At 35.3% G+C, this 24,150-nt stretch overlaps 2 protein-coding genes across 3 annotated transcripts in view; both read right to left on the bottom strand.

Moving 5' to 3' along the window:
• stl (ADAMTS metallopeptidase stall) overlaps window positions 1-7,089 on the bottom strand; it is a 64,219-nt gene extending 57,130 nt beyond the window's left edge. Inside the window, exon 1 of the mRNA XM_028323463.1 lies at window positions 6,774-7,089. Within this exon, the coding sequence (XP_028179264.1) occupies window positions 6,774-6,860 (87 nt within the window). The 5' untranslated portion in view covers window positions 6,861-7,089. The remainder of the gene's footprint in view (window positions 1-6,773) is intronic.
• Window positions 7,090-15,246: 8,157 nt separating this feature from the next.
• Window positions 15,247-22,322, bottom strand: LOC114366567 (A disintegrin and metalloproteinase with thrombospondin motifs 17). 2 transcript variants are annotated; one of them, XM_028323486.1, is made up of 6 exons: window positions 22,091-22,322; window positions 21,912-21,998; window positions 18,156-18,585; window positions 16,319-16,424; window positions 15,834-15,971; window positions 15,247-15,549 (listed from the first exon to the last, which is right to left on the bottom strand). In XM_028323486.1, the coding sequence occupies exons 3-6, from the start codon at window positions 18,499-18,501 to the stop codon at window positions 15,522-15,524; spliced, it is 618 nt and encodes a 205-aa protein (XP_028179287.1). In that variant the 5' UTR covers window positions 18,502-18,585; window positions 21,912-21,998; window positions 22,091-22,322; the 3' UTR covers window positions 15,247-15,521. The 2 variants fall into 2 exon arrangements, with proteins under 2 accessions (XP_028179287.1, XP_028179285.1); XM_028323484.1 differs by lacking the exon at window positions 21,912-21,998.
• Between the last annotated feature and the right edge of the window lie 1,828 nt (window positions 22,323-24,150).

Raw genomic sequence — 24,150 nt, 5'->3', positions numbered from 1 at the left:
TTGAAATAAGAGTACTTCTAATTACTAATCGCTCTATAAGAGTGGTGGAATAAATAAGCAATAAAAATTGCTCACCTGTAACTTTAAGCTTTTAACGTGCAACTCGATATTATTAATCGAATGTTCAACTTAGCTTGATAGTTAAGATCGAATATAAAACAACCGTTTTCTTTTTAATCTTTACCATTAAATCCTTATTTTGACACGCTTCATCTGATTTTGGAAAAAACGGAACATTTGGCATTAAAAAGAATTTAAATTGTATCTTTAAGATGTTATTCCTGAGGTGTTATATGTAGAGAAAACATAACTTATCCCATCTTTGTGATATCAAGTTATAAGTTGGTATGCTTTTGGAGAAATTAGTAGGTAATTAAAAGTATTTTGATCGAAGGACGCGTAAGCCAAAGTCAGTGGAACTACGGGTACTTAATTAACAATAAATCTTAGTATTTACCTACCTTATCAGACAAATACGATTACTAATAAGGCTTAGGAAATAGGCTTCTTAACTACCAAACAAAGGTATGTGAATAGCAGAAGGCTGAAGAAACTCGGTCATTGCGCCACGCAAGCGGTTAAGTGGGAAAATTATTAATTGTCTACCTTTGTCTTTACGTTTTCAATACTTTTCTTTTGGTTAAAGTTGAGTTTCGACATTTTGGCGATTTATCATCTTCAGAGTTTGTTTAAAGACGTATAAAGGCCTATTCATTAGAGTTTTACGTTTTAGGTAAATCCATAATTGTAGGATCAATTCTTAGTTGAGCTTTAAAGATCGCAGTAAAGTTTCGTTCGTTCGTTCGTTTCAGCCGAATGACGTCCACTGCTGGACAAAGGCCTCCTCCAAGGTTTTCCACAATGAACGGTCCTGCGCTGCCCGCATCCAGGCTCTTCCCGCGACCTTCACCAGAGCGTCGGTCCACCTAGTAGGAGGCCTGCCCACGCTACGTCTTCCAGCCCGTGGTCGCCACTCGAGAACTTTTCTACCCCAACGGCCATCGTCTCTACGAGTTATGTGCCCCGGCATAGTTTATTAGGTAGTTATTTATTTTATTTACTGGTCGTAGACGATCTGGTGAAGGTCGCGGGAGGTGCCTGGATGCGGGAGGCGCAGGACCGTTCGTTGTGGAAAACCTTGGGGGAGGCCTTTGTCCAGCAGTGGACGTCATTTGGCTGAAACGAACGTACGTAGACTTTACATACTATTGTCCTTCTAATACACTGACATCAATGCGGGCAAAGCCGCGGCCTAAAACTGTAATACGAGTCGTAATTTGTTGGTATCTAACAGCAGTGAGTTATTTCCCTTCAAGCTTAATGTCACTAAAGCCACTGTATAAATTACTAGTACTAGTACTACGAAATAAAGCCTTAATTTCTGCCGGCCTTAAACTTTAAGGAGTCGAGAGCGTAAACAGATTCCTGCCACAACGTTTTTTGAAGGTACGAGTACATTTATTTGAGTCCTTAAACTTTGACAATAATAAATAAGTCAACATCGAAATAAGCCTACATTTTAAGTTAGTACAATTAGTTTAATATGCATTTAAATCGATTTACCAACAACACTTCTCTACACAAAGAAAAATACATGCAATAATAACAAGATCAAAAGATAAATCTCTACAGGTAATACAGCTTACAGTTACAGCTATTGATGGAAGCAAGATGCATTTAAAGAAATACTTTACAAAGGAATAACTATTTAAACTGATGATATTTATCGGATTACTCGGGTGTGTTATCTATAAATCTTTATTTGCTAAATGTTTAACAAAGTTGCCTGTATTTTGCACTCTTTAATTTAGCTCTATAAATCCAAAGATTTATTACCTACAGGTCGTTGACTAGTTGAGTCAGTAGCTAGTAGTTTTTAATTTATTAAGCAAGTGTGGATATAACATACAACGGCTTACTTTAAATTTTTTTCGAGTTTATTTCAAGTTTTTAATGTAGAGTATGCCCGCAAGCTCTACGGATGCCATTATTAATGCAAAGGAAGTTTTGAAACGCTAATGATTTAATTCAAAAACAAATCATTATTTCAACCCGTTGCTTTTGGGTTGACTGTTTAATACACTGCTGGGTTTCCATAAAATAAGTAACTTTAATAATAATTATATGTATTTTGCTTTAAGCATTTAAAAATCAGCTTATGGCTCTACATAACACCACTACATATATTAAAGGTTGAACCATAATAGTAATTTTATCTCTCCTTAAAATAATTTGAGATCGACAGTAACTTCAAATGTAAAATACTGTTTCCTTGAAGTCGGTTTTCTCTTGTCCCTACTAATATTATAAATGCGAAAGTAACTGTCTGTCTGTGTCGCTTTCACGCCTAAACCACAGAACCGATTTTGATGAAATTTGGCATAGAGATAGTTTGAGTCTCAGGAAATGACATAGCATGTACCTAGATTTTGTCCCGGTTTTTGAAGGGACGCCACCCGATAAAGTTTTTCCGTGACATACAAAATTTCACGCGGTGGAAGTCGCGGGTGGAAAACTAGTTTGAAATAAATACGATCTCAAGGTCAATATTTTTCTTTCACATGAATTTCAGTTCATGAAACACAAAGGAATGATTAAAACTATTTCATATTTGGATATCCATTCATTAAAACTTTACTATGTACTCTACTGTAATGAACTAATTTCTCAAGCATTTAAAAATACCATGCACATTCTAACACCTCTTGTTCTTGAGATTCTCATCGCCCTTTTACGTACAGTCAACCACATTTTAATTGCAAAATAGCATCTATCTCATCTACATAAGGTTTATCTAGTTATGCCGAAGTTTGTACATTAGAAAATTGCGAAAAATCTAGATAGCAAATAGAATAATTGATTAATTGTAGTTGCTTCATACCTTGCAGAGGTTTTCCTTCATGGGCGACCAAACGCCGGTTTTCAAGGTTGCCGATTTTGAAAGCGGCCATTTTCTTTTTACAGTTATTAGTTGTTTAGCCTCTTGATATCAATTTTTGTAGTTTACGAAACTTTTTTTTTATAAAATAAAGGATTTGCGCGCTGCGTTTACTTTGACCTTACCGCAGACCGCATCAAGTGTGACATTACTTTAACAGTCAGATATTTAGGAAAATGAGTAATAAAATTTTATTGTACTGTAAAAATACTTAAATGGAGAAGAAATCGTATTTTATATACTTAAAAGTAAGTATTTAATAGCCAAGTTGAGCGGTAAAATGATGTGGAAATAATTAAATGTTATTGGATTTTAAAACACATCTCTTTTTCTCTCCGCTTTGGTGGAAACCGGGCCTAATACCAGGCCTGTTCATCTCCGCGAGTTTACATCGAAAACAAAACACGCACGATGGCCCACCTACAGGATACTATTCGACAAGGCCTCACATACGAGCAAACATTGACTCACGCACGCGTATTCTTGTGTATGATGGAAGAAAATAAATAAAATGGTGTAAAATACTGTGCAGTATTTAACTGCCTTAATAATAATAACACAGAATGTACTGTTTTAAGTTGCCTCAAGACACTGAGAGGTAAATAAGTAGTTAATATTATTCATGATAATTCATGCTAAATCATGTATTTCCTCCGCTATTTTCCGCAGTTTGGCACCTCACATCACATCATTTTACCGAAGTCAGCCCTATAGCTTCGGCGCAGTGCCGATCACTGACGTTTGTCAACAAAATGGTGCTTGACTCTTGAGACAAGCTAAATTACACCATATTGTTAATGACATTGAGCATACATTTTTTTAAATACCTTCGCGAAGTAAAACTTTTGTACGTAGTACTTATTATTATTCTGTGCTATATTTACTACTCCACCCAGCAACAGCCAGTTAACTACCCTGATATTCTCATGTCAAGGCGTCTACAATCCGCTATTACGTTAATTTAAACATTGGACATGACAGAAGGAATTCCTTTTATTGTTTAAGCGTTTCAGACATTGTTCAAATTTTTCGGGCCTTGACCTCACTTGCACTGGTATTGGGCGGTCTGGTTAGTTAGAGGCTGTGTTTGGGTGGTTTGTATTGTTAGCTTTAGCTTCAGCTTGAAATAAAGCTAAAAGCTTTCTAAGAAGTTTACTTGCTTAATCGTATTTTATACTAGCTTTTGCCCGCGGCTTCACCCGCGTGAAATTTAGTATGTCACAGATCGTCATAAATTATAGCCTATATGTTAATCTGGGTTATAAACAGTAATACTGTAAAGTTTCAACAAAATCCGTTCAGTAGTTTTTGCGTGAAAGAGTAACAAACATCCAGACATCCAAACATCCAGACATCATGACATCCAAACTTTCGCATTTATAATATTAGTAGGATAGTAGGATTAGTAGGATAGTAGGATTGAAGAGATCGCTTCGCGATAAGACCGTCTAAATTGTGCTGTATCGTTTGTGTATTTCTTTCTTTTTCTCGTGGTGTACAATAAAGTGTTCTATCGATCTTGAAAGCAGAAAAAAATATTAAGTTAAGATAGCTAATTCCTTTTTATTACGAACTGCTAGAGATTGAACTCTCTGTCGACATGTTCGTTCGTTTCGTTCGTTCGACATGTTATTTGGACAAAATCAGAGGTTGTTTGAGTTCTTGTGTTTTTGATAGATTAACCTCTAACTTATAATTTTTGAGTAGGCAGAGGGAGACTAAACTTTTTTGTCATTCATTTCAAATGCATTATGTATTACTATCGGTAACAAGTATCACATAAGTAAATAGTTAACTTGCAAAAACTTAAATGAACACGAACTGTAGTTATTATTAATTGGACTAATCCAATAAAATTACGTGCCTATTTAAAATTATAATCATTCTTAAACACGTACATAACTTAGTATCCGTTGTATCGTAATAACAGTGAGGGTCTATAGGTACAGTTCGTAGAACCTGACCATACTTGATAGCTTGTTATTCTTGTTTATCAGTATCTGTTATCACACCATTGCTTTCGATTTCTGTATGGTTCTGTATTCTTTATAAAAAAGCAATAATAAACTTAAGTATATCGAACTCTATCAAAAAGTTCTTTATTTTTGCTGTAGTTGATCAACAAATGCTAATTTGTATTGTTTGTCAAATCTTGGCGATTTAAACATTATAATTTAGTGTTTTTAAGTAATCATATTATTATAATAAAAGGTTTGTACTATGGGAATGTAAATAAGTCATATAAATAAAATCAAAGAGTTCTTGTCTTCAAGGAGTAGTGGACTCAGAAAAAGTATTTTGTCACAAGTAATTTAAGCTAACCTCAAGCTGTTGTGGTTATCAACCAGAAGGATCATTAGGATCTTATTATTTACTACCTAAAATTTGGGTCATTCCACAAAAATATGTCAACTCTTAGTCCGCGCCACATTTCACATGAAATATTTGTTAATATTTTATTCCAAAATTGCTAAATAACAGCTCGCAATGTGCTTTATTCATAACCCATTTATATTTTTAGAAACTGTTTTTAAAACATCTTAAATTCCTTTTGAATGACCCAAAACGTCATTCCCTAGGCATGTCCGTACTCCAAAAGTTTGTGTTTTGGGACCCACATTTATAAAAACATCAACTCTATCCTTTGTGTTAATTAACGAATAATCTATTTAAATGTATATTACACCAAATTCTATTAATATTTTGCGGTTTCAATAAACAATAATTTGTTTTTCTTTAGTTGAAAAAGAGTCTACAGTTTTTAGCGTCATTCCCTCGCCACGGACTGATTTCATAATTTTGCGCTTTAATATGTATTTAGAGTGAATGACATTTAGTTGAGTTTAAAGTACGATACGAAGTTATCCTCAGACCATACTGGCTTTGCGGTAGCCGTTTTTTGAATTAGTGCAAACGTGCCAGTTGTTGCGGAAAAATGTGTTAATCCAGTCACTTCGTCAGTCCCTAGTTGAGTAGCTTTATTGATTACAATAAGAAATTGTATATAATTTAATTAGTATTTACGTGTGGTTTTTTGGCTATTTTCGGCACATCGTATTAAGCATCTTATAATATAAAGTTAATCTGCATTTGTGTTAAGTTTTACTCCAAATCGTCAGTCCCTAGAGCGTCAGGCCCTAGCTTTAAACGGCACTTGGGACTAAATTACTAGTTAGGGAATGATGTTTTTTATATAGTGATAATAACAAAACAACTACATTATGTGTATTAACTTATCTATAAATGTTAAGGTTAAAAGTTTTATACTTTATTAGAAGTCATATAGGAGTAATGTAGTATGAAAAAATTGAAAATTATAATTTCTCCTAAAATAAAGCATAAAGTGACTGGCCCTTTTAGACATAACATAATTAATTAATAAACTATAATTTACACTAATAAAGTATTCAAAAGCATCTTAAAAAAGTTACGGACAAAATGACGTCGAAAATATATAGATTTTTATGGAATGACCCAATTAGATTATAATTATTTGGGATTACTAAATTGTTATTTCCAAAACTATGGAAATATGCCGGTAGAGCAAGCGCGGCTTGCCCTATAATTTCACTTTCATAGACACAATAATTAACTGTTCGAAGCGCTGACCTATGAAATGATCATAATAAATAATGCATGAACCTTACAAGTACCCAAGTTTTTAGGTACTTTTAACTTTTATGCACATAAGTTTTTAGGTGTAGTATTGGTATTTTGAAATGATCCAGTTAATTGTTAATAGATCATACCTATTGTCAGCATTTTAAATAATTCATGTTATTTATAAAATTTAAGTTATTTATTAAAAGTAAATAATAAATATTTCATCACTTACATTGTTTCCGAACAGGGACTCGCTGTTGACATCCAAAACTGACGTGAGTGCAGCAGCCAAAATCACCCTCTTCCAATACAGCAACATACTCGTATTTACATGAATTCACTATCCTAACTTAATCTAACACATTGTAAAACTTTTACAAACTAAACTTTTTTGTGTCAAAACTTTTTTCACGGCTGCCATTATTGGCGGGAAAATTTGACAGGTGTACTTTTTTATTATTTTATTTTTATAGATAACGTCGCGGCATTGTTTGCGGCCAGTGTTTTCGTGAATAGTTTTCAAATAGTTCGCGAACGACAGTACGCGGGATTTCGCGGCCGGCGACTGCGAGTCGAAACAGCGTGGTACGGAACGCGGTTAGAACGGCTAGTGCTGCGATCGTATCGATATTGCACTGAATGGCCGAATAATTATGGTAATTGAGGCTCAAACTGGAGTACTTGAAAGTTTTGCCATGTATTAGTAGTTCTAGAACATTAATCATGGCAAAATTATATTTTTATTTTTTTAAATTATAGTTTCCAGCGTTTCGTGTTTTATCTCATACTTTAATTCATTTTGTTTTATTTTCACATTTAATCACTTATAAGTTTTTAATACCTAATATACTATATTAATATAATATATCTTATGCGCTGAATTTAATACAATTTAATGGTTTTGAATCTTTACTCGTATGCACTTAAACAAGTAGCTTTTCCTCAGAGATCATTTGCGAGCATCCTGACATACATTTCATCCAAAATTATGTTTTTAAATAATACAAGACTGTTATGTCACTCAATGAGATTTTAAACTTAAATTATCGATACGAGAGAAAGTGCGGCGACACAACACTACTCCTTGCATTTACTTACGCACATTTTCCATACACACCTAGCTATTTTTCCTTGTTGATTTACATTTTTCTCATCAAGTGCGTGACTGACATTTTTTTACTTATTTGAAGTCATCGCAATCACGCAAGATAAATAAAAAATTATGTCAGTAATGTTCATCCCTAATATGTAGTTTATTTAGGTAGAGACATAATGTAATGCGGTTTTCGTTTTATATATTATGTACTTACGTAATGTACAATTGTATAATAGGTACGTAAAGCACTTGACGACGATTACAACAATAGAATAGAATAAGTGTAATGCAAAGAGTTCAGATGACAGAGGTCGCGGGTTCGATACCCGCACACTACAAACATTTATGTGCATGATTATCCTGCTTTCGCCTCCGAGATTTATTTTACCATGTAGTACCCCTGTACGACAACCCAATCCGCACACAATATTCAGCGTAGTAGTATTAAAAAACAAAAGAGCGGGCAACCCCACCCCTACCACGCTGTGGGCTCGGTGTCCGAGCGGTCTCATTCCTTTGTGCGCACGCGCAACGACCGCACGCAGTATAAGAAAAATGCTTAAGTGACGTCACCAGGACGTTTTTACCGACAAAAAACGTAATTATTTTTAAGTTGNATGAGACCGCTCGGACACCGAGCCCACAGCGTGGTAGGGGTAGGGTTGCCCGCTCTTTTGTTTTTTAATACTACTACGCTGAATATTGTGTGCGGATTGGGTTGTCGTACAGGGGTACTACATGGTAAAATAAATCTCTTCGGCGAAAACAGGATAATTTAGATCGAACTTCACTTGGTAAGTTCGTTTGATCATTCAAATTTGAATGACATATTTTTTTAAAGTCTGACTTAATGTTTTAGGATTCTGTGTAAACAACATTGTTTGTGAATTGATGTTACATGGTATTTTTTATGTATTTGTTATGTTTTAGAATTATAGGTAAAAAAAAGTATTAAAGTAATCTTTCTCTACATAAAAGTTTTCCTTGGTTAAACATACAGTTGAGCGCTACATTATATTTCCTGCAAAAATTAATTTCGTAAACTTATGAGTTTCATCCACCACTTTCTTCGCAGCACCAGCCGATATGTTGTCCCGAAGCGGTGCTAAGTCAAGCTGTATTTGGGACGTGTATCGTTCGTTCGTTTCAGCCAAATGACGTCCACTGTTGGAAAAAGGCCTCCCTCATGGTTTTCCGCAATGAACGGTCCTGCGTTGCCCGCGATCCAGTTTCTTCCCGCGACCATTGCCAGATCGTCGTTCCACCTAGTAGGAGGCCTGCCCACGCTACGTCTTCCAGCCCGTGGTCGCCACTCGATAACTTTTCTGCCCCAACGGCCATCGTCACGGGACGTGTATAAGTGCCCTGAAAATGGTCTACATTCTAAATAAAGATTTAGATTTTTGATTATGCATCTTTTTGCACGCAATTCCGCAACCTACACTTTCGCCACCCCATGAACAATGGTGTTGGAAGACATAGAAAAATCCCGTAGAGAAAGGCCTACAATGGAACGGACAGACACGTGTGACATATCGAATGCGATCTGTATTGCTGGGGACTATAGACCGGCGTAGAGACTGCAGTATAAAATTATTTGTAATATTTTTTTTGGCAGTATCACTGACTTATTGATCTTTTTTTTCTTTTTTTTTATCCATAACAAGGAAGCTCTTGACCTGTACCTCACCTGATGGTAAGTGACGATCATGCCGAAGGTGGAAGCGAGCTTCACCCGGAATCCTCAACCACGGAGGAACTGGCTATCTTACCTCTAACTGCCGGAACACAACAATGCTGTTAACATTGTTGTTATGGCGACAGACTTAGGTAAGATGGTGGTAGCTAGCCAGGCGGACTTAGAATAAGCCCTACCACCAACCAAACCGAACAGAAAAATATGCCCCCACTGGGAATCGAACCCGGGACCTCTGCGTCTGAAGACCACAGCGGCGGCAGATCTTTATCAAGGTTTCCTTAATAAAAAAAAGTAGTAATTTAACAATTTTACGTTTTCATAATAATATTTTCTACAATTTACATTTAATTTAGGACGACAGCACATCATCCGTAATATCACTCTACATGTTTTGAGGAATAAAATAATTAGGTATTTTCTTACTAAAAACACAGTAGACAAAAGTATCCAACAAGACAAGTACATTACAATGAATCCATAAACGTGTAGCCAAGTGTAAAACTCTAGAACTTCTGGACCGATTTTTTGTAGTCCTAGGATATGTCTTATGAAGTGTAAACCAGTATGTAACATCGTATAAAGTCCCATTTTTTCCCATCCAACCGCATGAAAAAAAATGTGTAGGCTTTATTTACGACAACACAATGATGTAGAGACTCTACGCCACCTCTGTGCTCTTCCACGCGAGAGAGGCAGCAACCGAGGCGGAACTGTAGCATACGTTGTTTCACTGTTTACTATTGCCAATGCGCACAATTAATGTTCTTTGCTTTTTGTGGGCAGAACCATTTGTATGGGACGTCTGGTTTGGAGCAAGTATGGGGCAGGTTACATAAGTGTTTATAAAACAAATCAGCAACTGTTTAGTTTGGTTTAAAATAAGTTCTGTCATTTCTTTCTCTCCAATGTAAGTTCTGTAGCCAGGATCCAGGAGCCTATAGTTTGACCACTAATAAGAAAACAAAAATAAATAAAGGGCAATTTGTCTGAAGGGTTTTACTGAAAAATCTACACCGATTGGTGAGTTTTATTTTTGAGTGATTCTTATTTAAAATTCAAAATCGGTCCAAAGATCACTGCAGTGCAATCTCATCTTTTTCATCCAACCTCTTCTTAAGGTCATCGGTTCATCGAGCAGGAGGCGTTCCGTTTGTTTAAAGTTCATGCCTGTCTATTAGATCAGTTGCTCATAAAACAGTATAACGTACAATCCATCTTATTTCAAATTATATCGCAAAAGAGATAACAATTTCTTACTGGCTTTAATTGACATCTTTCTAATGAAAACACATGAAAATAATTTATTTTCTCCAGTTTAACTAAATCCTTTGTAACCACAAACTGCCCCACTGGCACACTCGCGAACAAAGCGGTGCCGTTATTCTGTTTTATAATGAGTTAATTAATAACAAAAGACAATTAGCTGTGTTAACCCTGTGAGTGCCTGCTACGAGCGAGGATTGTGAGGTCTAATTTTTTTATTTGAGTTGAGCGGCTATTCTAGTTCAATAAAGTCCTAGTATCACTGCGACCGGTGCCGATCTATTGTGATCGCCGCTGTTTTCCTTACAGTTCGCCTCCGAGTCCTGCATCCATTAGGCAGTTCAGTATCTTTTGGGGGGCGATATGTTTTACATCTTGTCGGCTCAGGATGTGTTTGCCCATAAGGTGTGTCTATGCGGATTTTTTTCTGAGTTTATCAGTCAGAATAATACTGAAAATTATCTGTAATTGTTCAGATGAATTTTCCGATATTTTTATTTTCTTGTATAAAAAATTCCGGTCGACTTTTTTCCTATATTTTCATTCACCGCAAGCAAAATTTCGTCGTTCGTTTTACTTGGGGCAAAACTTCTTATTCGTATGTTGTGACTATGTTTGCAATTTTGTATGGAATCTTTTTTATGTTTATTTTAGTCGATACGCAATTTAACCAATCAGTGAGGTTGGTTTTAGAATAGATCGTCGGCGCTGACAGATCAATAATGTATGTAATTAAAGGAAACGTGACGCTGATTGCTCGGCGCCGATGCCTCATACATTTCGGCGGGCAGCGCCTACGATCAGCGAGCATGCATGATAGAGCGAGCTTACCCAGAATATGCATTTTTAGCATTGAAGGCTTAGGGTTGTATGAACTATTCGTAGGGATAATTAAATGTGCATTTAAACGAAGAAAAGTGCATTGGCTTTATAGACACCGTTGGCTGATGTAGGGTTACTTTAAAAGACAAAAGCATTACTGTAAATCGTAACGCATCGATAAGCAAGGCTGTAGAAAGGGCTTGTTGCTACCAACTCAATACAACCTTACATTTTGTGCATTTTATTAAACTTGTAATATTTCAAAAGAAACAATCAATAAAAAAAAAATAAGACCTCATTTTCAAATTACCTCTCTTATGCTAAGTTTATGGAAAAAAAATTATTCACGCCCGTATTTACAAACATTACTATGAGGTCTCACTGTGCGCGTGGGCGCACAGGGTTACACACGAACCAATCACAGAGCTCTATTCGCTGTGCGTTCGATTTCCTGCTTCACTTAAGCAAGCATCGTTTGTGAATACGGGCGTAAGTGTAATAGCGTACCTACAATATTAATAAACCTACCAATGTTTTACTACCTATCTATATCATAAATCTCGAATTCTTTTACAAAATTGCTCTTCCATATTAATAAGACAATTTAGTATGTCTGTTTGTGAATTATTATTATTATCTTACCGTAACTAATTGATATATCTTCTCTTAACCACATTTCTAAGAGTAATTGCCTCAAAGCAACATAAAAGTTGCATTCTATTAATAATGCAATTATAAGTCTTTATTTTGATTTATTATTTCATCCGCTAATAAATTGATTGATATGTAGTTAAGTGCAGATTCCTACTTCAATCCTATTATACAAAAGTCAGTCTGTAGGTGTAAGTCTCTCTGTTGGGTGAACTTATAGAACTAATTTATAGAAAATTAGAGTGGGTGAATTAGCAAATGAAAATTGGCGTGAAAAACATAATAATTCAGTAATTTCATGATAATGCTTTTTGGCAGTATTATATTTTTTTATTACAATTAATTCAGAAGCATTAATTATTTACAATTAATTTTTATTACAAAATCTACATTTGGAAGCTTCGTAGTTGTCACGTCACAATTACTTTTATTTATTTTGACAAACTTAGTACATTATGCAAGCAAAGCTACGAGCAGCAACTAGTCTAAACTAATATAGACACATTTTATTTAGACTCGTTACTTTTAAGCCATTGAAAAGTCACGTATAAGACTTTAATACATCTACTTAAAAATTTCACTCTTTCTTGCACTTTCGCTATAAAACCAAGAACTTTCAGTTTTGTATACTGCACGAATACTAATATGGTGTTATTTCAAATGATAGAGATTTGTTACGAGCTTGTGCGAATTTGGACTCTATATCATTTGGAATAGTGGTGTGAAATGGTTATTGAGGGAGTTATGGGCTCTTAGACCTGGGGATAGAGTGAAGTTATTTTACATAAGTGAAGTCTACACTTTTTCGTCAACTCAATCAACTAACCTATGGATTTCAAAACATCCAAAAGTTTTATTTTGAAGTTAATTATCTTAATTGAATTTTCAGAGCCTTGGAATTATTGGTTGCATTATCAACAAATACACGAACAAATCGAATGAAATCGATCGTAATCATCTACAAAATGTTGATTATAAACTCTACATAGCAACAAAACTTTTTACCTGAACTACATAATATTATATTTTGGATTACTTATAACTTTTTACATATACCATATTTTGGATTACTTACCAACTGATTCTCTCAAATTTTTTTTTGTATTAATTTCATAATTTGTTAGAAAATTTCAAAACTCTAAAAAGTCACTTACGAATGAGTTTGGAGAAATCGCAACTTCAAAGTGTAGAATGGGTACAATTTTTTAAAAAGCCATGCAAAAATTTTGCTGATATTTCAACAATAAAACGCCTGTCCCCTGGCCTGCGTAGGCGCGTGGCCCGAATTTGATTATGAAATGTTACAAATTGTTCATGCTGGGGTGCGCACGCGGCGAAAGTCATGTCCAATTTAATGGAGCGTCTGACATCCGAGATGCGCAATTAAATGTTTTCCTCAGACGCATTGTTTTTATACGTCTTGAACAATGGAACTTGCGAACTTTCTGCTAAAAGTGGCACGGCTGTAAAAGTGCTGAGTTTATTGGTGTAATGTGTATTTATCTTGATTTTAGATAATGTAAGTATTGCGGAACGTCTTTTTAGATTTTGATTTTTTTGTATGGGAGCCCGGGCTCTAGACAGCCAAGAGTGTTCATACTGGATTAGCTGCCACAGCCAGGCTGCCTGATGCGCGGGAAGCCTTATGATTTGGTGAATTTATATATTTAGACCAATCATAGGGCATAATCTTGTAATAGAGCGTTGTTTTGCAATACTGACCTTTTTTTTTATTTATTATTGGTTTTTGGGCCTTTATTTGCGCCAACTCGACCAGGTTTGATCTATTGTGGCAGCCCTTGTCTTTAGAGTTCACTGCTTAGTCCCGTTGAGTGAATACTGACCTTAGTGTAGGTATATTCTAGCATTGATTGGGTTCGTAGGGGACATCATGAATGATTTTCATGGCCATTCTTATTCTGGATTTCCTAAATAGCTTTTTGAATTAAGGTTATTATGGTGTAGATAGATAGAACAAACTTTATTGTATATGTTACGGCTAAAGATAGTTGTGAACATAAACTTAAGATTAGCCGGCTAAACTTAAGTTTATCTTCGAGAAGCAGCTAAAGTTCGATAACATGTTAGTTTGCGTCGTGATATTCCATCTTTAGCCGGCTAATGTGCACATTAGTCAAAACGAAAGGCCAGGCCAGGCGCGCCAGGCCGACAGAGGGCTTGAGGGGGCGGTGGGGAGACAACGCGCGCGCAGTTTTATTTTGTAATTTTAAATACCTACAGAAGATTCTGTAATGACCAAATGGATCCTTATTATTTTATTTTAATGATTAGGTAGATATTGTTTTGAGTAATTAATATTTTGTTATTGTAATAATTGTAATTTTTAATACCTACATAGGTACATAAAAGTATGTGTAATGAAAGTGATTATTTTTTAATAAAGTTTTCGTGTCGAAATAGTAAACATTATTACATTGTTTACTTTTCCATTTCCTTCTACATTTTTAGCCAAGGATCTGCGGTTTAATTACACTTAAGTTTAGCCGGCTAAAGATAGAAAAAAACTAACATTAACACCTCGTCGAAGATAAACTTAAGTTTAGCCGGCTAATCTTAAGTTTATGTTCACACCTATCTTTAGCCGTAACATATACATTGTATACCACAAAATAAAAAAAGAGAACGAATAAGAAATGTTATACCCTGTCGATGAAAAGATCTGTGATCATTCAATCTCTTTATAGTTTTTCATCATTTGAGTACTAAGTAATTTTCTAAAGGGCTACAGGATTAATAATAAGGGTTTTTCAGAATTTCATAGAAGCTGTGACCATAATTATTTTACTTCCGAAGTCATGCCCCGAAGTGAAAGTCCTTAGTATTGCGGTTCCGTTATCATCAGTTCATTCATTGTAGGTGGTTGGTTACGCAATAGACCTTTTTGTGGTCTTGTCTAGACTCGGTCTAGATCTACTTACAGAGTCATTGCGGTAACTTGGCGAGTTTTTTTCTGAAACCATGCTGGGAGATATAAATTGCAATAATTAGCGCATAATTTCAGGTATCTTTTACTCAATAAAAAATGTGTTAAAACATAAGCATTTATTATAACGAGGCAACAATAAACTGCTTAAAGTAGATATTAAGAAAAAAAATGCGAATATTTCCTTATATTCCTTCGTTCGTTTCAGCCGAATGACGTCCACTGCTGGACAAAGGCGTCCCACAATTATTTCATTTATTCCACTTAATTAAATAAAGAATGAATGCCTTGTATCATTGAATTTAAATACTGTAATGGTACTATACTGTCAAAACTTCATGAGCAAATTCATTGAGATACAACAGCTTGCGGTAAACAAATAAAAATATTTCCAACTAACTTGTTACGGGATGGGAGTTTATGGCAAATAAAACACAAGGCGTTCGAGAATTGTGATTGTGTTATAGGAAAAACGTGTGATGTATCATCTGGCAGAAATGAAATGCTATCTAAGGCACCAAGCTTTTCTGCTCCTGAAACCAAACAAGAGAATTTAAAACTTTACTTCTCCTACAACTTTTCGTTGTGAACCATTGACATTGGAAAATAAAAATATTCTCCTATTATGTAAAACTAGATTTTTAAGAAATATTTTAAAATATTAATAATATTCGAATAGCAGAGCATTTGAGGAAGAGAAAAACCCACCCAATCAATGGAGGTCAATTTTGTCCCGGGGAAAGTTAAACAGTTGTTGGACTCGCAGCGAAATTAATCAGTAAAACATAGGAGGAGTTCAAAAGAAAGATATACGTACAGAAGAAACCGTTGGAGATCCTTCTTGCTGCATCCAGACCACGTCTTAGGGTGGTACCGGGGGTGGTACTTGTTGCTCATGATATACCGATGAGGCCGGCAGTCGTTGTGGGGTGCTCCGTCGTGTGACATGCCGAGGCTAGAAGAATGTTATTGAAAAATGTTTATCATGCGGTAGTCTATAATGATCAGATATAAAGATCATCTTTTAACTAATTTTCAGTTTTTGAATTCTTCGTTTTAACTTACTTAAATAGAAGTGGATATGGCCATCCAAAAATATTTTGCTGCTACATAATACTTGATAACACTGTTTAAGTAAAAAGCAATGACACATTTAAGTAAGGAATAAAGAGTTTTAGAAGGTAAATTAAATTAAAATAAAGGTATCAATAACAAGTATTTGAGAAGTGTAACAATTTAAGGCTGTGTGCCTAGTATCTTATAATTTCTTTGTCCATGTTTTATAAAAGCTATAAACTCTACCTGTGGCCTATTTCATGTGTAAGAAGATATCCAATATTTTTCGGATTCCACTCTAGCACAGTGCAGCTCTTGTCTAAAGCGCAAACACCTCCCATATAGCTTCGTCCTGAAAAAATAATAATAATTTGGATTAGGTACAGTTGACAGCACATCAAACCATACATTTTTGCTGCAAAATCACCCCAAGACTAACGTTCGTATTCACAAACGATGCTTTTTTTTATAAATCTTTGCACAATTTCACACAGCGCCAGCTAGCCCCAAAGTAAGCAACTTAATGCTTGTGTTATGGGTGCTAGCTTAACGGCTAGCTTGCTTAAGTAAAGCAGCAAATCGAACGCACAGCGTTGAATAGAGCTCTGTGATTGGTTCGCATGTGACCCTGTGCGTTCACGCGCACTGTGAGACCTCATAGTAATGTTTGTGAATACGGGTGTAAGTACATAATGATGTCATTTTGTTTAGCTTGATGTGGTACTTTAATTTACTAAAATTTACTATTTAGTAAAGTTATAAAGTGTGAACTTAATTAGCTTACATTAGTCTGTTTCTGTAATATCATTTATGGTCATGCTAGATCTGGGGGCACGGCAGTGCCCCCACCAAGTCGAGCAAAAAAGCGGCACGGCCGTACCATCCTTTTCTCGAAGCAATTCAGGCCATTTTCGACCGCCTGTAACTTCGTTGTGGATAAAACTAGAAGGCTGAATTTTCATTAGCTATGCAGGCATTGTAAAGACACGGTATATTTAAAATTTCATTCAATTTGAACCAGTAGTTTAAGAATTATAACGGGTCAAAGTTACTTAATTTTGTCACTCACTGACTGACTCACTAATACCTATTCAACAAAAAAATAATCGTTCAAATTGATTTATAATCGGCGGAGATATTGCGTATAAAAAAGTTCATCCCCAATTTTCCACCCTTGGGGATTGTTTTTTCTATTATTAAATTTAAATGGGACCACCCTTGAGGTATTACCTATACGCAGAAAAAAGATTTGTTCAAATCGGTTCATAATTGGCGGAGTTATCGCGTAACAAACATAGAAAAAAAAAAACATACGGGTCGAATTGAGAACCTCCTCCTTTTTTGAAGTCGGTTGAAAAGAAAGATTTTTGGGAGATTTTGGATTTTGTGGAGAGTCAGAACATACAATAAATCGGGGGAATCCCGCAAAATCTCGACCATCTGGCAACCCTATTTGCACCGACGCCATTTCTATTTCCAGTTACAGCTTTTTGTATGCCTAATCATCGTGGCTTCTAGGTCATTTCAACATTGTTTGAGACATAATTCAGGCAATTGAGCGTGAAATTTTGTAGGCACAAAGTATCAAATTGGTTTGTACTGATAGCTCGTTTATACAGAGTTTGGTGTAGGCCCGATAGCAAGTGTTTAAAATAGACCTTATCTACACAAACCATTTATTAGAAGGTCTTCCCACCTCTCGTACCCACCGCTGCAACTACTGAGTAGCCAGGATCAACAGCTTGACCGCCAATATAAACCCAACCAGTGAAAGTCAAGTTTGTCCCAAGAGAATAAACTGTTAGTGGACCCTCAACGAAATTGATTATTAAGAACACTACTTTGTAAGCTCATTTATTGATAAGTTTGTAAAGTTTTTTGAGGTTATCTACTGAACTTCAGGTACCTGTACTATTACTTATTCTGTGCTTCAGGTCTCTAAGATCCGTGGGATACGAGACACAAAATAAAAACTGACAAAATGTTCTATTGCATTTTGATTCCGTGGTATGACCACAGCATCAAATTGGCAGGACAATTTACAAAGCATGATTTAAATTATCTACATAAGATTCAAAATTACCTGTACTACTCCTGATTTCTCGCCCATTCTTATCTAGATAAAACAAATCCATTCCTGTCAAAAGGACTGAGAACCACCATCTTCTACTCTCTTTCTTCTTATGTCCTTGTTTCGTGCAGTAATTCTTCAAGTATTTCGATCCATTTTCGTCCATTTCTAGCTTATTTTTCTTTACGAATTTTGTATCTAATAAGTTAAAATGTATGCTATGGTTCAGACTTTGGTGCCTGAAGTACGTTTCCACCTCTTTTAGGATATTCCTTGATATATCTTTCAGCTTTTTTCTGGTTTTGATCTTGTGTTCTTTCACTAGTTTGTCGGTTAGGGATTTATCGAAGTGCATCATGATTGGTATTGTTAAATGACTTTTTTGTCGCGTGAAGTATTCTACTGAAGACTCTTTGGAGTTTCTTAGTTTTGGTCGGTTGCCCTGAAAGAAAAATATGCTGTTTAAAAGGTTCGGATAGGTTCTATAATTTTCTTCTTCTTCTTCTGTGCCTTTTCCCATTGTGTTTGGGTTAGGTTCTGCAAATGGCGGATTCATTCAACGTTCTTGGAGTAAGTAATCTATATTGCTAAAATCTAAAAAAATGTTAAGTACCTACCTACTTACTGCGATATTATTATTGTCTTAGTTCATGATAGCCAAAACACTACAAGAGATCTATTCCTAGATAAGTCTTAAGCTAAAAATTCAAAACACTATCTTTTGCCCATTATCATACCTAAAGACGCACCTACTTGTGTTCGAATTCGCGACCATGATAACTATCAATGTGTCTGCCATTTACAAATACAGCAATATGCCAATGTTTGTATTATTCACCGTTGCATGATGACTCAAATTCGATATGCCTGCTTTAGAAGTGGCATTCTTATATTTCTGATACAGTCAATCAAAGGCTTTTCTTAGCACTACAAAAGTTTCGAGATCGAATCCCGTAAGAGACACATTGTTTCGTGGGTCTGAGAAATGACGTCACTAAATTAGTCTTTAGTTTTTTTTTAAGATTATTAGTAATATGTATTGCACATATTACTAATAGTCCCGTTAGCCTCTCGTACTAAGCTAATTAAGCTTGTGTCACGAGTGGTCTCACCACAATAGTCGAGCGGCGGCGGGATTCGAACCGGGTTTCCCCGGATCACGAGTCGGTCAGTGCGACCCCTTCACCGTTCGGCTATCGTGGCTTCATAGGAAATATTAACAATTGACATTTTTAATATTCGTATAAAAAGCTCACATTAAACTTTATAAGTACCTATCACAACTTCGAGACAAGACCTAAATTAATTTAATTAATCGAGTAAGCAAATAATGATGGTCATTATGACCTTAATTTGAGTCCTGACAGAACTAAAAATCATCTAAAAGTATGTCAATTGACTGGCGGTGCCAATAACCCAATTGTCTCTCAAGTAGCTAGCTACGGAGAAAAAAAACCCATTGCGTATCTAGGATATTGGCACATGAATTTGATAGACTTGGCGGGAAAGTTAAACGTCATGTTTGACAGAAACTTTTTTCTTTCAAATAAATGTTAAATTAATGTGAAAATTGTAGATTATTTACGAACTATTAAGTGGTCATGTACCTATTGTATGAGTAGGGGAACCTGTTGAACCTTGGACAGAGTTGTACCTAAAACAATTGTATATATTTTTTAAATTATGCGGTTTTATGAAAAGTTGTCTAGGGTATTACATACGTTATTTGTCAACATTAACGTGAAGTTAGCTAAGATTCGCCGACGCCGTGCAAGTACAAGAAAAAATGGTAATTTAATATTTTACACTGACGCAGTGAGTTTTTGGAGGTTTACTTCATGACAATTTATGAAAAATGTTGCATGTTTGACAAAACGGTTATAGTTACAACATAATCTTTATATATCTAGCTACTGGACGATATGAGTTTCAGATCCTAAGCTCAAATGGAAGTGGGTTTATTATACTTATTAAGTGAAGTAGTCGCAATGTTGTACCTTGACCACCCAACTAGCGATGTACCTTGGTCACTGATTTTCATTACTTTTAATGAGAATTTTATTGTAATAAAAAAAACATATTATACTGTTATAGATACAATGCCCCGAAGACCTCAAAATAGCAATTTAAAGTCTGTTTTTGATATATATTTTTTTTATTTCTAATGTTTTTTAAATTTACGTTTAATGTATCTTCATATGACTTTTTTAAGATTATTTTTGTTGATAAAGCGGTTTTAATGGATATTTTGCTAGAATTTATGTTAAATGATAAGAAATAAAAAAAACTAGATTGCAAGTTAAAGCCACTCCAGCGCGTATTTTGTCCTACACGACATAACATATCAACATTCAACAAAATTTTCTAGAAAAAATGTTGAATATTGTCATATTTTTGTTGATTGTGTAAGGTTAAACATGGACTGGAGACCCGGCTTAAACTTAAGTGATTTGTGGGCAAAAAATTGTGAAAAATAATTAGTACAAAAAATATGGATGAGGATCTTTTTAAAAAATACTTTTACTTAGATATTGTTGCTAATAACTGTAATAATTGGTATTTCAAATAATAATTTAACAGAAAATTAACAAATTGAAGCGAATATAAGCATTTATTTCAATTTAAATAGGTACAACGTACACGGTCCAAGGTACATCTGGTTTGTTGTACCTAGGACAGTTTTCCCTTTTTTTTTCTAGCAGCTAGTATGCCCAAATTTTTAAAATTATACACAATTTTATGAATGAATTATGTAGTTAATTAAATGATCTTTAAATATAACTGCACTAGACAAGTTTAACTATCACCATTATTTTCCAAAAAATCAAAATTCGAAAAACTGGCCTAAGTACAACAGGTTCCCCTATAGGCATAAGGTATATGCAACCAAAAATTGCTTAGTCACTCGAAGACACAGTAAAATGTCTAATATTAACTGAAACTCGAGGAAAAGTCTCATTCTATCATTCATTCACTATTTATCATTATATCGACAAGGGACGCATTGCACGGTATNGCCAAACATTAGTAATCCCGCATTGCACGCGGATCTCCCTAGCGAACGAAAGTTTTCCATCGGAGTCTTTGACAAAACTATATTGAATCTTTTTTTACTTGTTTATTATAAACATGACTCTGGCTGTGCAACCCGCACGAAGCCATATTTAATAGAAAAAAAAAACGAACTTAGGGAAGCAAAAAAACAAATGCATGTTTGACGTATAAAACCATTTTGAATTTAGAACACATGCAGTTCTTTGAGATTCTAACAGCCAAGTTTAGCAGATGTGAATATTCGCGGTCATTATGCAAGTTCACGCATGCGCTTTAGTTGCACCAGATGCAAGTAAACTCAGGTCGATGACCTCCTTAAGAACAGGGCTTTTGTGTGTAAGCAATTAATGTTTAATCCCCCATAGTTCAGTGGTTAGAGTTGAACCTTGGAAGTTCGGGGTTCGCTTCCCAGGTGGCGTACATAGTGTAAAATGATTTATTTGTTTCCAGTTTGGCTAGAATCTACATTACTTGGTATTTCTGTGTGTTGTATGTAACCAAAATCACACACAATCCTGGTGACATACTCTATCCCTCAAAGATACCTGACATTGTTCTGAATCCTGAAGGATAACAGTCATTTACTCTATGTATCTTATTTGTATTTAGTAATTTATGTTTTCAAACGTGAAAATAGGTATTATAATACAATGTTAGTTCATATAATTTAATGTCAAAGATAACGCATAGTTCGCCGAATTAATTAATACCTACCTACATGTTTTATCTTCTTGCATTTCGCGGTTATATTTACAAAGTTTCGTAAAATTCATTAAAATCTTCAAGAAGCGACCAGAAAATCTACAAAAAAAGGTAGAGTTTATCGAAAGACTTTTAAAAAGTTTGTAGTCATCGTAAAACCATGCTATAAAAAAAAACATTTCTAAACTTACATCAGAAAAGCTTCCATGCAAAAGCAGAACACTTAACATTAAACACAGCCTCATTATAAATTAAGGTCTCACTGCTCTACATTAAAAAAAAAACACAAACATAAACCACTTCAATAAAAAACTATAAAATTACAAAAAAAAGGTTACATTTTCACTTCACTAAATACTAAAATAAGTGAAGCTTTAGCCATCTGACCCGAACGACTCAATGCCTAAAGTTGGACTAACGTGGTCCCATTTGGCACAGACTGTATACTACTGTGATCACCCGGGTTTTCCTGTGCCTGTATTGTTTGTAAGTGACATAAATATTTTCGGTGATAACTGGGTGACCTAAGTATTTTGATTTGTGTTTCCCTGTACTAAAATAACTTAGAATACTAGATTAATGCTATTTCCAATTTACCTAATTATGAAGGTTATTTTGAGCCAATAGTTTTCAATTTGCAATGAACACGCGTGACCAATCGTTTGGCCTAAGTATTAACAACAATTTGAAACTTTCGCAGTATTATTGCATTAGACTTTATTTATGAAATAAAAATGCGTGGATCAGATAAGTTTTTAATAAATATAAATCAATGATATAGTTGAAGTTTTAATAATGACTGAGATAGCTTATAAATTAAAATGACTAAACATTGCCAAAAGGAAAAATATATGTTCAACATACAGACAAAAAATAAGACTGTCTTGTAAGTACGTAATAAAAGTGTGTCTGTAAACCAAGTAACTGTAGATAATGTAATAATAGTTTGAATTACCGCAAGGTCAATACTTTCGGATACAGAACCTCTTCATCTCGTTCCCATTTGTCCAACTCCTGTACAGCCCTTGGCTTCTGATGAAACCTTGCATTATGTTTCAACAGGTCCGGTAGTTCCAAGGGATATCAAACGTCTTAAACTTGTAATTGATTCGGGAAAACAATAACTTTTTAACCCCCCAAGCAGGCTCTGGATTGGAACCCCCAAGGAAAACGCAAACGTGGTCGCCCCAAGCAAACTTGGCGGCGCACTGTGGCAGACGAGGCGAAGAAGATCGGCAAGACTTGGAGCGAGATCAAACGCGAAGCTCAAGACCGAACGCGATGGAGGACTGTTGTGGACGCCCTCTGCCCCATCTAGGGGACATAGGATCTTAAGTCAAACAATAACTTTCAGAATTGCATGGAAGATACTCGTATACATGTGTACCCATTACCCAGTACATTTTAGAAGATCTGTTAACTTTCACAGTGTTTGAAAGCCTCTCTTTCAAATAAAACTTGTAGAGCTTGACGTTAATCGTGTAGTATTATTCCTGAAGGACCTCACACGGAAAACTGTATTAACATCGATAGTGACTGAGTTTCTTGCGCTGCTTCTTCTCAGCACTGGCCCATTTACTGTCCCGAAGCAGTGGTAGGGTTAATACTGGGACGTGTAAAAGTGCTCTTCAAAAGCCTATTTGCAAAAATGAGTTTTTTTAAACCACACGTTGGCACTCAAGGCTTAGACGAAGAGAGAAGAGGTGCAACAGGACAAGCCTTCCAAATGATGCCTCTCTATTAAAAATATGCAGGATTAAAGCGATCACAATAGACCGAAACCGGTTGCAGTGATGCTAGACGTCACTGAACTAGAACAGCAAATGAAAAATCATATTCATGTGTCTTTGTGTGGTAAACTGGGACAACTGGAACTCATTCTATGAATACTGAAATAGTGTAATCTCATAAATCATTAATTAATTGACTGTGGCGTACATAGACTGCTGGGCAGTGCCTCCTTGGCTAACAAGGTTTTATTGATGAAAATCTTTTCACCACTGCAATCTATTTATTGCATTCGGTTGTTGGTTTTATTGTTTTTCCCGACCTAAGTTCCAAAATCATATTCTTTCTCCCGATAATAGGATCATTCGATCTAGCATCCCTGATAGATAAGAACTATAGCCTTACCAAAATGAAGTCCTAGAGAATATTTTAGCAATCTCGCATTTATAAGTAGGCACATGTTCGCCGGGTCAATTGGTTTAGGTAAAAACATTTTGACTTGCGGAACTGAATATTCAGAAAA

Source organism: Ostrinia furnacalis, unplaced genomic scaffold (genome assembly GCF_004193835.3).
Source record: "Ostrinia furnacalis isolate ACB-3 unplaced genomic scaffold, ASM419383v2 OfSCF0638, whole genome shotgun sequence".
NCBI lineage: Eukaryota > Metazoa > Arthropoda > Insecta > Lepidoptera > Crambidae > Ostrinia > Ostrinia furnacalis.
This window is presented reverse-complemented; position numbering and strand designations above follow the sequence as displayed.

Bases quoted from the DNA above. Each gene is read 5' to 3' on its own strand.
- LOC114366567 (XM_028323484.1), bottom strand. From the start codon at position 22,144: ATGAGGCTGTGTTTAATGTTAAGTGTTCTGCTTTTGCATGGAAGCTTT. The intron at 18,586-22,090 runs GTAAGTTTAGAA...TTTTTCTTTCAG, and splicing joins TGCATGGAAGCTTTTCTGAT to GGCAACCGACCAAAACTAAG. The intron at 16,425-18,155 runs GTAATTTTGAAT...TTATTTTTTCAG, and splicing joins AGAAATCAGGAGTAGTACAG to GACGAAGCTATATGGGAGGT.